At 38.4% G+C, this 14,495-nt stretch overlaps 1 protein-coding gene across 9 annotated transcripts in view; it reads right to left on the bottom strand.

Annotated features, from left to right (window-relative positions):
* Nucleotides 1-5,417: 5,417 nt before the first annotated feature.
* The window catches only part of DIXDC1 (DIX domain containing 1), a 74,135-nt gene continuing 65,057 nt past the window's right edge, over nt 5,418-14,495 (bottom strand). For all 9 annotated transcript variants that reach the window (XM_056794409.1, XM_056794408.1, XM_016433864.2 and 6 more), the window contains 3 exons: nt 13,562-13,670; nt 10,849-10,957; nt 5,418-8,938 (listed from right to left, as the gene is read on the bottom strand). In XM_056794409.1, the coding sequence (XP_056650387.1) occupies nt 8,858-8,938; nt 10,849-10,957; nt 13,562-13,670 (299 nt within the window). In that variant the 3' untranslated portion in view covers nt 5,418-8,857. The remainder of the gene's footprint in view (nt 8,939-10,848; nt 10,958-13,561; nt 13,671-14,495) is intronic.

Consider the following 14,495-nt stretch of genomic DNA (forward strand, 5'->3'; position numbering starts at 1 on the left):
TCTAGCTTAACCCAGGACCACCCAGAGGTCTGTTTCCTTTGCACATGTCTGTTGAAGGTCATATTCTCAAATAATTAAATCTTGATCTTTGCTACAGCCCTTCCTAAATCCTGTTACTCTGAGTAGGGTGGAGATTGGAAGTTCCAAGACCTGGTTCTGTCATTCCAAGTATCTCTATTGTATCAATTCTAAAATCAATCATGACTCAAAGAACTTCCTGTTCTATGCTTAAGCATAGGTCAAAGCTCTTTCCATTGTTTAGCAAAAGGTTTCTGTCCTAAAGTAGTCTTAAGTAGAAAGGAGAAGGATCCTCCCATGCCAAGGAGTTTCACATTCCAATAGAGTTCTTACTATCAGTAGTAAATTTTTCAAGTATGAAATTTCCCAATGGGGAAATTTCCAACATTCATAAGTCTAAGAAATTTTAAGGTTTACACCCTCTAAGCCAAAGGTTACATTAGACATAGTTTTACTCTCCCTGAAGGGAGCACCCCAACCTGAAAATAGAATCACTTTGAGCAAGTTTGGAGTCCATTTGAGGGAGCAGAAACACTTTACACAGATGTCAACTTGGAAAAACACAGAACCACTAAAGTAGTCATAAAACCAAGTGACTCTTTAGTGCACTAGGCTGCGTGTCAGTCTTGTAAACTGAAGATCCTGAGTTCAGTCCTCAAAAGGAGAGGTGGTACAGTGGGAAAGGCTTCTGTAGATAAGAAGAGTCATTTGGCTTGGGCTTGGCCCCACCTGATGGGCATTATTTTTTACCTTAGGGTCCATTTTTCAGCCTGAGATTCCCTTCAGGGTGAGATTCCCTTCAGGGTGAATTCTCATGGGAACAGGAAACAAGTACAAGCTTTGGGGTCTCCAACTTACAAGTGTCAACATGGAATCTAGAAGCCCCCAAACTTGTGGCCTAGAAAGATTTAGTGATCCCCACTTTATTTAGCTTGGAGGTAGAAACCCCAGGTTTGACCTAGTCACATGAGAGTTTCTACCTAAGGGAAAGTCCTACTTCACTATCTCGGACTAAAAATAGACTTTAAGATGTTAAGTATCAGGGGGCAGCTGGGTAGCTCAGTGGATTAAGAGCCAGTCCTAGAGATGGGAGGTCCTAGGTTCAAATCTGGCCTCAGCCACTTCCTAGCTGTGTGACCCTGGGCAAGTCACTTGACCCCCATTGCCTAGCCCTTACCACTCTTCTGCCTTGGAGCCAATACACAGTATTGACTCCAAAAGGGAGGGTAAGGGTTTAAAAAAAAAAAAGATGTTAAGTATCTCTTTTGTCCCAATGGTTTCTCCTCTGACCAAAGTCCTTTACCTAGTTGGCCCAGCTCTTGGCTGGGTCTTTCCCTTTTGTGTCCATTGTAAAGCCTCAGCCCCTCACTGTTATTCCTGTCAGGAACTCCTCCTTTTCCTTTGTTGCCATTGTAAATTCAATCAACTGTCCCTCTCATCCTCAGCCCCTATGTTTCACCCAGAAAGGTATTTAAGCTCCCCAATTTTGATGGCTCCTTTGAATTATCCAACCTAGTGAATTTGGCTTTCCTGGGGGTCAGTGTCCACAGCAGCCAGAGTTCAATCCTCAACTCTGTGCAGTCATGTGATTGTGTCAAGACATATTGCATTGAACCCCTTTACCTTAATTAAAGAGTGATTTTGACCATTTAATAGTTGTGGTTTTCCCAGTCAACATAAGCTAGTCCTAAAACTTGGGGTTCATCAGATCTTTCTAGGCTACAAGTTTGGGGTTTCTAGATTCCATGTTGACAGAGAGAAACATTAAAGAGGAAAGAAGAAAACCTTTAGATGCAAAATATACAGTACCAATCCCAGAAAGAGTATGAGGCTTAAACACCTTAATTGCATATGAAAAAGACACTAAGAAAATAGTGCTTCTTGGGCTTAGACTAAATTCATACCATTGTATCTAGCCACTCATTTATATAAAATTCCCCAAAGGAGAATAGGAAGTAAAAAAGACCATACTGAAACTTAATCACCCTAAAGGGTCACAGAGTGGCTTACAGAAAGTACTTTTCAAAAGAAAAGTCAAATCTTTTCCCATCTCCGAAGGTGACAAATAACTTCAGATCTGATTCCCTAAGGAAGTTAAAGAAGCATTTGTGGATCCTAAGGTTAGGTTTGTTACCTTGGCTGAAAGAGCACTAAAGTACTCCAGCAGAAAAGAACATGATATTCTTCTACATGTATTATCATGCAAAATATATTTTCAATTTATTCATTTTTGTAAGTGAATAATCTTATAAAACCAAAGCCCCAAATCATAGAGAATTGTTACTCCAACAGTTCTTTCTCTGGAGGTAGATTCTTTTTCCTAAATCCCTCAAAATTGACCTGTTAGTAGCAAAATCTATCACATTTGATCATTCCTCAATATGTCAGCTATTGTGTATAATGTTCTCCTGTTCTGCTCATTTTATTCTGTACACTATATTTCTCTAACTGTTTAGACAGTAGTGCTTCCTAGCCAGTGACTTAAAATGGGAAAAGACTACCCATTGAAAAGCACACTCAGGGATATACAATGGAGGTTAAGTGATTTGCCCAGAGTCACAGCTAAACAGTGTCCGAAGCCAGATTTAAATCTAGGACCCCCTGTGTGTAGGCCTAGCTCTCAATTCATTGAGCCATCTGGCTGCCTATACCTACCACTGTATTTTAAGTTCATGCCCACTCTACCTGCTTCCATGGATTTTGGAAGTATTTGTGAGAGAGTGTGTCCCTCATATTGGAAAAAATATTGCTTTTCCTCTGCCATTTGAGTAAATGCCTTTGCTAAAGAATTAAATGAGCCTACTTGCTGATTGTTAAGGGGAAACACACTAGTGAAGGCTACTCACAGGGTTGTTCTTAAAACCCTGGAAGGAATAATAGCCCCCTTCTGGGGGATCCAATTTACCACTGAATCTTGAGGATTGTTGCATTGTAACAAGTTCAAGCTTCTACCTGGCATTCAAGACCCTTTACAAGCTACCTTCCTTTTCCTGATCACCTTCATGTATACAATCATGGTGGAGATAATTTGAGAGACCATCTAATCCAAACCATATCTGACCAAAAATATCCTCTACAACATGCCTAACAAATGGTCATCTAGTTTTTGTTAGAAGACCTCAAGGAAAGGGAACCACATTTCCTCCTAAGACAACCATTTCACTTTTGGAATATATTTGTTAAATTGTTAGCTCTAACTATTAGAAAGTTTCCTCTTCCCTAAAAGCCCAAATTTGCCTCTCTCAAACTTATTCCCATAGCTCCTAGTCCTGCCCTCTGAAGCTAACTGAAACAAGTGTAATTCCTCTTCCAGAAGACAGCTTTAAGTACTTGAAGTTTAAGGAATTAAAATTAAGGGTTTGACTAAGTATATGAGAATTCTAAAATAATATGGTCACTTTTAAAATATTATAGCTCAAGTCAAAATGACTTTTAATAGCTTTTATTTACAAAGAGGTGGAAGGAGTGAAAGTAGAGAAAAAAAAGAGGATAGAGAAGATGTCTAGTCTATCACATTAAATATTGCTCTGGTGCTCAGCTCAGCTTGGCAGGGCTTGTTAACAGTTGACTGGAGGTCCTGGAGTTCCACCCATGTGGAACTTCCCCTCCTACAAGAGGGGAAGGTCTAGAAGCCAGGAAAAGAAGGCCAGCTACTCACCCAAAAGCCAGTTCAAGAGCCAAGGTCCCAAATTGAAGCTGAGGTCCAACTCATATCTCCAAGCCACAGTCCAGTCCAAGATCCTCCAAGCTAAAAATCCAAGCCAAAGAGGACTTCGCTGAAGAATTTCAGGACTTTTTAGTCAGCTTCTTGTTCCACAGGGGCTAATCACAGCTTCCAAATATCCTAGCACTGCCCAGCAGGGTCAGTGTCTGTGGGATCCATACCTCATCCTCTGAAGGTATCAACTCTTACCAAAGGATTCACAAGTTTCTGATTTATTGGGTTAAAAGTGCGGAGCTCTCCAAGTAAGTGACTTGCGAATTCTCTTACTTGATAACAAAGTGTTAAGTAGGGGTTAAATAGGTGTTAATTCAAAATAGACAAAGAGAATAAGAAATTCCCTTTCACAGAAGACAGCTCTCATATGACCCCTATATATTCTGGCCAAACTAGATAACTCTCCATCTCCTGAACATGAGCTGTTTCCATACCTCCATGCTTTGCCTCTGACTATTCCCTATGGTGGGATAGAATGGAATGTCCTACCTCTTCTCTTTGCCTATTGAATTCCTACCCAACAAAATATCAGAAAGCATCTCAAAGGTTATCTATTATCAAATGTACCTGAATGTTGACATTAGAGAACTTATAAAATGGGAAATTCTGCATACCTTCAATGTTTATAAAACAGCTTATATTCATGACAGCAAACCCCACAAAGTCCAAATTAGGAGAGATAGTAATGAACTGGGCGGGGTGGTGGGGTGGTGGGGTAGCCAAGTACTTACAGAGAACTCTCTGCATACCGTCTCTGGCACCTATGCCAGATGTTCACCATCACTACTCTAAGACTTTTACCTTTATATGAATTCAGGCATCACTTGAGTTGTCCAATTGTTATATTTCACCTTCAAGTACATTATAGGATTACATCCTTTGTTGATTATACAGCTCCTGGGTGATATCTTTTGTATGTCAATTCCTGTTTGAAAATCATTGTTGAATATATGCTGCAACCCACTTATAAAACTACCATTCATCTCTCCATTGCCGTTTGGTAAGAATTTAAATAACAAGACAATCATATTAATCCTGAGTGGTAACAGGTTTGCTAAAAGTACATCCTTTTGGAGCATGGAAGTAAAAATGGTCCTTAGGAAACTTTTGAAATTCTACATAATCCACTTATAACTTTGCAAATCTAAGGAAAATTAGGCAAATCCTCTAAATGTCAATGTAGTTACTTTAAAAATAGGATGTATTTCTCCTTTTAGGATTCATTCCATAGTTATTCATTTATTAATCAAATAAAGCATTATAGACCACTATAGACAAACTGTCTAATGTGATCAAACATTATTTATTAAAAAACACCAAAGGAATCTATTAAAACTGAACATGTAAATGTAACCACTTAGCATTTTAGGGGCAATATGGTAATTTTGTGGTTTATCTGAAATAGTAGTTTTAAATTTTTTCTTATAATTTTGTATCCTTTTGGAGATTGCTTTGTGGCACAATTTTGACTTCCACATCATTTGGGGTTACATTTATTAATGTATGACAAAAGATATACTGAGCACCCAAGTCCTAGTTGATAATAAAACTGAAATCTGCAGAGATTCTCTTTTTAATCTAGTGGTAAAGAAACATCAATTTCAATAAAATATTCTTGGAACTCCCTCTCCTTCTTTAAGTGAACAACAGACAGATGGCAGAGGAAGGAAATTAACACTGATGAAAGTTAAATTTTTATTAACTTCACTTGAAAAACTAGAGGCAGGGTTATTAAAGGGTTTAGTTTGCAAATTCCATTTTATTCATTGCTTGTGTCATTTTCTTTTTCCAATGAGCACACAAATCTCTAGTACATACAGGCAGGTAAGACTGGTTATCAATTCAGTAACAGACAAATCAGAAGCCTCTGGAATTAACACAGGGAAATTTTTGCTGAGAGTGCTAGAAAATAGGAAGTATGTGCAATAATTCTTTGAAACCAATGGTTGCAAATAATCATGTTTCTAAGAAAATAAAACTTAACATAGATGTGTCTTAAGCATGCCACACCTGTATACAAACTCAGACAATAAAGTAGGTATGACTGTGCAAAAATAATGAACATTTTGTGGAAAAAATTAAAAAAATGTTAACCAACTTAAGTGCTTTTTAAAAAATTATTAGATTTCTCCTGGATTTTATAGATACATGGAGATAATTTTCCCTGCTATAATCTATCCTGAGGGAAGAGATTTAAAGAGCTGGAAAACAAAATGTAGGATTGCCATGCAAAAAGACACTGAACCCAAGCTGTTTATGCACTTACTATGGAGTGTTCCAATTCCAGCTAATTTAGAAAACCAAACAATGAAAGAGTAGCCTTGGTTTCAAGACTTTTTAAGGGCTTGGACTCCTCTGTAGACTAGTTTTTATCCAGAAGGCATTAATTTTTTTTAAAATCATTTAAATTTTAAGTAGTATTTCTTCTACTGAGAGTCTAATAACATGTGAGTGTTCTAGGAATATTTTTTTTCAAGCTTAACTGAAACAACAACAGCATAGACTTCACCTTCATATATCCCACCAATGTTTCATTATAATACCTTGAACAAAATGTCATTAGAGAGGAGTCACATGGCACTGAGCCCAAAGAGAAGTTGATGATTCTTGGAGGGGGCTAAAAATGAAACAAGTTCACTTTTATTTGGTTGATTCTATGTGGCATGGGTAGTCACTCAACATCATAACTCTCTGTTATTCAGTGACATGGGTGCAAAAAGTGATGCTGAAAGGGATAGTAACTCTCAGGAAAGAGTCATTAACTGCTTAATGACTCTATAGGACTCTCTAATGTACATGGAGGATTTGGAGCAGAATCCAAACCAAAATATAATGAAAGCATATGCTTCATTTTTAGCCCCCTCCAAGAATCTTCAACTTCTCTTTGGGCTCAGTGCCATGTGACTCCTTTCCAAAAAGGGAGGGGAATCAAGACTAGAGAAGATGGAGCACCTTGACTGAAACTTAGTTGGCTTTCTCTGGAAATGCACATATCCTACTTAACAACATGACTATTGACTGAAGTAAAATGGACAAGTTAGAACTTGTTTGTGAGACATTCAAAACAGGTCATAAGTGAAATATACAAAGAATTTTGGCCTGATAAACATGCTGTCATAGCAAAATACTAAAATTCATGCAATAGAGAAATTGGGTATTTTTCCTGGAAAAGATGGAGAATATACTATTTTCTTCTCCTTGCTTCAGTAGTGAAATTTCACTTGTTCTCAATTGACTTTCCCAAATACTATTTGCTTGACAGTCATTTCTGATAAGAAAACATATTCTTCAATTGTGAGAAAAGCTGAGATACATTTATAATGAAGGGCATAAAGGATCTTCTCAACTCTCTGCTGAAGGAGTAATCAAGTTGACTACACAAAACTACCTCCAATGCCAAAAATGGCAGGTAGTGTTGAACAAATGGGAAATTAGTTGTCACTGGTACACTCATAATAAAATAAAGCTTGGTTTCTATTCTATTTTTTTTAAACCACATGGGTGATAAGAAGAGCCTGTATAAAAGCTAGCAATCTGGGTTCTCTAGAAAACGAATATCATACAGAATGTGAGACAATACAGAGGGTACTCACATTCATATTATAAAAATAGACATGGTTCTCAATGAACAGCAAATGGGTACAAAAGAATTTCTGCAAACATGAACCATTTAAAAAAAGGACTTATCTACATATAAAAACAACAAGATGTGATCTTAGAGTTGCAAAGGACAGTCTTCTGAAATGATTTGGGAATGGAACATGAGAGATGAACTGGAGACAGATGGGTAAAGAACCCAGAGTTGATCTGTTGGACTCTTCTGGTTTGGCAGTGTACATTGGCAGTTATGTTCAGCCTGCTTTTCATAAGCATGCCTGGTTGGTTGTAGGTAGCATTTGGCTGGTGGGTGAGAAAACTCAGCTTCCCATATGTTATTTGGAAATTTGTCTCCCCAGAGCCCCCCAATTCCCTACCCCCCCCAAGAAAAACTTTCCTGTACTACTCAAGTCTAATACAGTAGAAAGGAACTAAGTGGTTCCCCCTGCCATTCAGAACAAGTCACATGGTTTTCACCACACCCTAAGTATTGGCCAATGCTAAATAAAACCTCATTAAAATAATGTCTCGCCTTGGGCTAAAACCATGGGGCATACCAACTCTACCAGTTCCACAAAGAAATACTGGGCCAGCAAGACTGTCCCCAGTAGGACTGGAAAAAAGAGACTGATGGCTGAATAAAAGTCAAGGAAAATCATAGGAAAAAGAAAGTCAAGAAGATATAGGTAGCAGCACCTTTCCATACCCGCCTGAATGTTTAAGGACTTTTTTTACCCCTTATTCCTTTCAAATGAAAAGTTCATCAGCTGGAAGAATAAACAGTTTCAAAATTAAACAGTCCCCCAAGGAAACTTGCAACACATAGAACGAAATAGCCCAGGAAGCAGTTTGAAGAGCAAGCTGTAGAATCAATTCTGATAGATTGGTCCAAGTTCTTGATACTGATTTGAGATACCATACAATAGAAGAGGGGCAGCCATGTCACTATCTGATGAAGAACTAAGCATCATCCACATCCAATCCAAAAGAATTTTTGAAGGAGGAACCTTCTTCTTTGGTACCACCTTAGGTGTACTCTTGGTTCACAAAAGTTGCAGGGGAGCAGAAAATTGTTAGATTGCCTTGCCCTTGAGTGCAAATTCTGGGACTATATTTGCTATAACCATAGAGACCAATTAAAATAATACTGTACATGCAGGAGCAAAGCATCTGATTCCCAGATTTAAAATGGTAGCAGCCATGCCCCTCACTGGAAGGGATCATCCATCCACAATAGTTAAGGCCTTCGGTTTGTTGTTGTCATCAGGATAAAACAAAACAATGCATTCCCAACCCCTGGGAGTCACCACTCCAAATTAACCCATGGTCCACATCTAGATATGGAATGTTGAGTACCAGTCAGGCCAGGCATACACATGGGACTGGCCTCTGGCTATCTCACTTGAAAAGGCTTCTCTTTTGGCAGCATGACTTAGAAACCTTTCAGTGGGTTAAGTCCTCATTCCTGAGTGAAGTAGCCAGAAAGTGACCAGGTTCCATAAGCCCCCAGTCTAGGAGTCAATGTCAGTTCTCTCCATGATCTTCTTCAACCCAGGCCACAATTTTCCCTTCCCATCCAGGAATAACATCATCATCATGAAAGACCTAGAAAATGAAAGTGAGAAAAACACTGGGGATTCTGCCAAGATCAATTTGACAATATGAGAGAGGATATAGAAGAAAACTTTGAGTTTAAAGTTTCATAGCAGTGGAGTTCAATTTTCCTTGTTACACTGACATGCTATATGGCTTTGGATAAAACAAAAAACAAAAAACAAAAAAACCACTGCTCTTGAACCAGGAGAACACTGTACCCAGAAAGTGAAACATTGTGGAATGATCAAATGTTACAGACTCTGCTATTAAGAGCAATGCAATGATCATGAATAATCCCGTGGAATTTATGAAAAAGAGTGCTATCCACATCTAAATAAAGAACTTTGGGAAAAGAAACACAGAAGAAAAACATATGATTTTTATCACTTGGTTATATGGGTATATGATTTGGGGTTTGAGTAATAAGACATGTATAATCCAATGGAATTGCTTGTCAGCTCCAGGAGTGGGGAGGGTGAGAATATGAGTCATATAACCATGGGAAAATATTCTAAAACAATATAAATAAAATAATGTGAAAAAAACAAAAGCAACTTAGATGCTAGAGTTGTTAAATAGGTTGTCAGAGATCTGTGTAATCTAATTTATGAGCTGTGCATTTTGCCTTTATGACTATGTTTATTCAAGGAATAACAATACATGGTTCAAAAGTTTAAAAAACAAAACAAAAAATACTGCTCTTTAATTCTACCTAGTGCCCCATATTCTTCTATTAGGATACCTAGTTTTTCAGTTTCGTTTAATTTTTCACTTATTAACAAAATAATTCCTCACTCACAGGAGACTATAAGGATTAATAAATTATTGTTCATAAAGTACTTAGGGTTCCTTGGAAGAAAGAAGTCACAAAAGCATAAAAGAGGGGAAGACTAAAAGGTCTAGCTGGTCCAGTTATGTGATGAAATAAGGAAAAGAGGGTCAGTATTAACATGTTTCTTGGACCTCATCTTTCATTTTTATCACAAACTCTATTAAGAGGAAGAAGGAAAAAGTAAATTCAGAACCAGTATATTGGAAAATCTTTACCTTTGGAAAGTATGGTTTTCAATTTTTTTTTTTTCAGCCTAAAATCCTGTTGGGGATTCTTGAAATACCCATGACCTAGAATTTGCCTCAAGAAAAAGGACTGAAGCTTTACTTTTGTAGATAGGAGAGAGTTGCAAACCATGAAGCTACTCTAGGACCTGGGAAGAACTATTCTCTCTGATCTTCCTTAAACATTTTTCACACACACTAATTGAGAAGTATTACACCATTCACTTTATTGCAAATATGATTAACATGGAGATAGGTATTGAATAATGATCCATGTATAATCCAGAGGAACTGCCTGTCAGCTCCAGAAAGGGGGAGAGAAATGGGGTAGGAAAGATCATGAATCATGTAGCCTTGGAAAAATATTCTAAATTAAAAAAAAATTTTTTAAGAGAATAAAAGATTAGTTCACTTTTATAAACTAAAAAAAAAAGTGCTATCTCATTCACACAAGATACCCATTATTCCCATAAAATATCCATTATTTCCACAGAATGAGTCTCAGGCTTAAGACCAAGCCTGTTTGCTTATTTTAAAAAATGTAGAATAATACGGCTTTCATTTTGACTTGCCTAGTCACATATATTGGAGCCTGATATCCAGTCCTATCTCAGCTAATTCTTGGTTAAGTTGACAGTTCCTTGACCTATCGCACAACTCTCTGATTCTGGGGATACCCAATCTTGGACCAAACAGGTTCTGAACAATTCTTTTGATTAGAATCTAAGCTTTAGCCAAATCAAAAATTACTTTAGTAAACTTGGGTATTAGCTCTGAACAGCAAAAGGGGCTGAAGGGAAGGTCTCATCTCTTGATTACTGATGACGTTATGCAGGTTTCCAGTAGGAGCTTTTGTACTATACCTCCTCTTTGACAGTGCCAAACTCGGGATCCAGGGCTTTAAAGTGGTATCGGTGATTTCCTTCCCGGTCAATAGCTGCTTTAAAATCCTTCAGTGTCACCTCCCCCAACCTGCAACACAGGAGTTAAAGAGAGCACTAAAATAGCCTGTTATTCAATGGAGTTGTGGGAAGGGAAGAATGTCAACTTTAAACACAAGCTGCTGCCAAGGCCACTACAGGCATGTAAGCATGGCCTCAATGGGCCCCTGGCCCTAATATCCCAGATGATTGGAAAACACTAGACATTGGGAAACCAGTTGGCTGAAGAGAATAAGATCCATACTGCACATGATCTGAACTCAGAATTGTAAATGCAAATGAATGTCCAGTGTTTTTCTCTGAGAATTAAACTCAGGGCCTGTAGGGTTTGTCTCAGTGAGTAACCTCAGGAAGAAAGCACAACATCACCTCCTAGTTCTGTGGGCTGGTAGTACCCTTTCAGAACCAAGCTATCTTCATGTCTCAAGGAAGATTTGCTGCTAACACAACTCAGAAAGAACTTTCTGGAGAAAAACAAATTCCACAGCTTTCTTTGGTAGATAGCATATGTAGTTTTGATTTTTTTTACAATTTGTATTTACTCTTAAAAAAAAAAAACTTTCACCTTCTGTCTTAATATCACTTATAAGACAGAAGAGAAATAAGGCCTAGGCAATTGGGGTTAAGTGCTCTGAAAGGGTCACATTTGAACCCAGATCCTGCCATCTCCAAGCCTGGCTCTTAATCTGCTAAACCACCTAGCTTCCCTTTGTATTTATTCCTGTAGAAATAATGTGGCATATGCTTAGTTTAGATCGTTGAGTCTATCAGTCAGGACATGTTGGGTTCAATCTCTGATACTTAGTAGCTTTGTGACCCTGAGCTTTTAAAGCTCTGTGTGTTTCAAGGATTTACTACTGAGAAGGAACAAGCTGTGATCTGTACCATTGAAGCAGTGCTTTTTTATGCTTGTGAAATCACCTGCCTAAAAAGTGAATAAATTAACTGGGATGCTTAGAAGATTTGGAAACAAATGCTTAAGGCCAACAAGTAGCAGCTACAAGAATGATGGCAAAGAAAACTAAGTAAATCCCCTGGAGTTCTAGCCTTCAATCTGCAGTTTAGCACTAGAATTACATTGAGCCTATTCAGAACTTGCTTTTCTAATCTTAGGGCATGTTTATGAGCTGTCAGGGTTGGTGCTGTCATAGTACAAGATAAGCACCTTTGTGGGGCATCCACTGACAAAATGGGTCCCAAGAAGCATATCCTATGGCCATTGTGAACACTATTACATATATTGCATGCATGAGCTCTCACCTGGCAGTCAGTCAACAAACATTTATTTGGTGCCTACTATGTGCTAAATACGGCACTTTGCAAAAGGCAAAAAAAAAAATTAAATTAAATTAAAAAACTATCCCTGCTCTCATGGAACTCACTGTCTAAGAAAGGGGAGACAACCAGCAAACAGCTAGCTACAGATAAGATACAGACAGGATAGACTGGAGGTAATCAACAAAGGGAAGGCACTAGCTAGCATTAAGAAGTGATCAGAAAAGGCTTCTCATAGGAGGATATTTAGCTGGGACTTAAAGGAGGCCAGGGAGGCCAAGAGGAGAAGGTGAGGAGGGAGAGAATTCCAGGCAAGGAAGACAACCAGTGAAAATGTCCAGAGAACTAAAAGACTGGCATTTTAGGGAATGCAGTGGTGGTGGTGAGGAAGGTGGGAGGTGGAAAAAAGTATAAGAAGGCTAGAAAGCCAGGAAAGGGCCAGGTTATGAAGGGCTTTGAACTCCAAATAGAGAGCTTTATATTTGATCATGGAGGTGATAGGGAGCCAGTTACTGAATGGCACTTGGGGGAGTAGATTGTTCAGACCAGTGTTTCAGGAATATTACTTTGATAGCTGTATATGGATTGGAATAGGGATCAGCTCCAGGGAGTGAGTTCAACCAGTTATTGCTAAACAGTCCTAGTGTGAGGTAATAGGGCCTGCCCCAGGTGGGGGCAATGTCAGAGGAGGGAAGAAGGCACAGTTAATTCTTTTGGCAGCTATTTGCCTTGTTGTCAGTTCTTCCCTTACACAAAATGTTTCAACACTCATCTAGTCACCAATCCTATCCCCAGCTCAGGTAAATCCTGTAGAGAGAGTGGCCATAAACCTACTCCAGCCCTGAAAGAATTGCAGAGCTGGAAAGAATCTTAGCAGTCATTTACTATAAGTTCCTCATTTTACAAAGGGAGAAATCAAGGCTTAGAGAGATGAATTACCTTGCCCATAGCTACCCAGTTAGAGTTGGGAAAGCCAGGCTTAGAACTCACTATCTATCACTTTTTTAATAATATTTTGTGGCTTGTAAATTGTCTAGATGATCATTTGGTCAATTCTAACATTGCTGAATGTGGATTTTTAAAAATAGCAACAATAACGAAAATAAAATCAAACAGATCAAATTTGTATATTTTAGCACAGTAAATAAAAGTGCATTTAGGTAACATTAATATATTCTACCTCCCTTTTTACCTGTGGTAGTGTATTAATCCCCACCAGGCTCCTATCCTCAAGCCAGTTGTGATCTGTGGTTATCAGATATTTCCAAGTTACCATATGGGTCAAAAGAGTAGTGAGGGAAACATCTGGCTTTGTCTTCCTCTCCTTTCTTATAAAGATGAAGTACCTCCAATATCTTACCTCTTTGGTATGTTCACCATGAAGGGAGTAAGTGAACGGTCAGTGAAATAAAGCACTTTAGTGCAAGCATTGTTGTTGATGGTTGGAGAACTCTGTGAATGAGGCAACTCTGCAAAATGAGAGATAATCTTGTGGTCAGGATCATGAGCTTTACCTTTAACACTGACCCCACCTCTGTCATCCAAATGTCCAGGCATCTGCCAGGTCATGGTACAATTTCCTTATTCCTATCAACATACCATACACATAGAGAATGATCCATAAGAACTCAATAGTGGGGCCATGAGGAAAAAAGGTGCCTCAAACATGAGCTCTGCCCTGAAGAGCCCTAAATCCATTCATATCCCAGATGCTTCTGGAATGGAATACTGTATGAGTAGACAGAGCAATGCTGCCAGAGGTCAAGGTTTTTGATAAGAAACAAACATAGTCAAGTTTCATTTGAAAGAAAAAGTACACAACAGGAGGTACACAGAGATTCTCAATACGGAAGTCAGCAGTAAAATATCCTTTTGTTATGCTTGTATGATTCAAAAGAGGATACTAATTGGGGCAATAAAGACTAGTGGGAACTCTGGTCCCTAAAAGACAAAAAAGAACTCCCCATCTGAAAAATATAAGACCTATCTTCCACTGAGCTGTAGGAGTTCTGAAGCACATGTCTCTGAGCTCTATGTCTTACTTTTCTCCTTTGCATTTGTCCAAAGACTGTCAATGGTAGCTAGCTATATCTGGTTGTAACTCACACCAAAAAAAGGATATTCTGAGACCACTGAAAAACTGTTATTCTAGGGACCCAAAATTAGTCACAGGGATTTTTGTTACTCCTGAAGCTCTTAATAAACACTTTTCTCTTAAGTTACTCTGGACATTTAATCCTGAATAAGTGGGACAATTGTTCTAAGAAGGAAGCTGGTTATATAGACCACTGGGA

Source organism: Monodelphis domestica, chromosome 4, assembly GCF_027887165.1.
Source record: "Monodelphis domestica isolate mMonDom1 chromosome 4, mMonDom1.pri, whole genome shotgun sequence".
Classification (NCBI taxonomy): Eukaryota; Metazoa; Chordata; class Mammalia; order Didelphimorphia; family Didelphidae; genus Monodelphis; species Monodelphis domestica.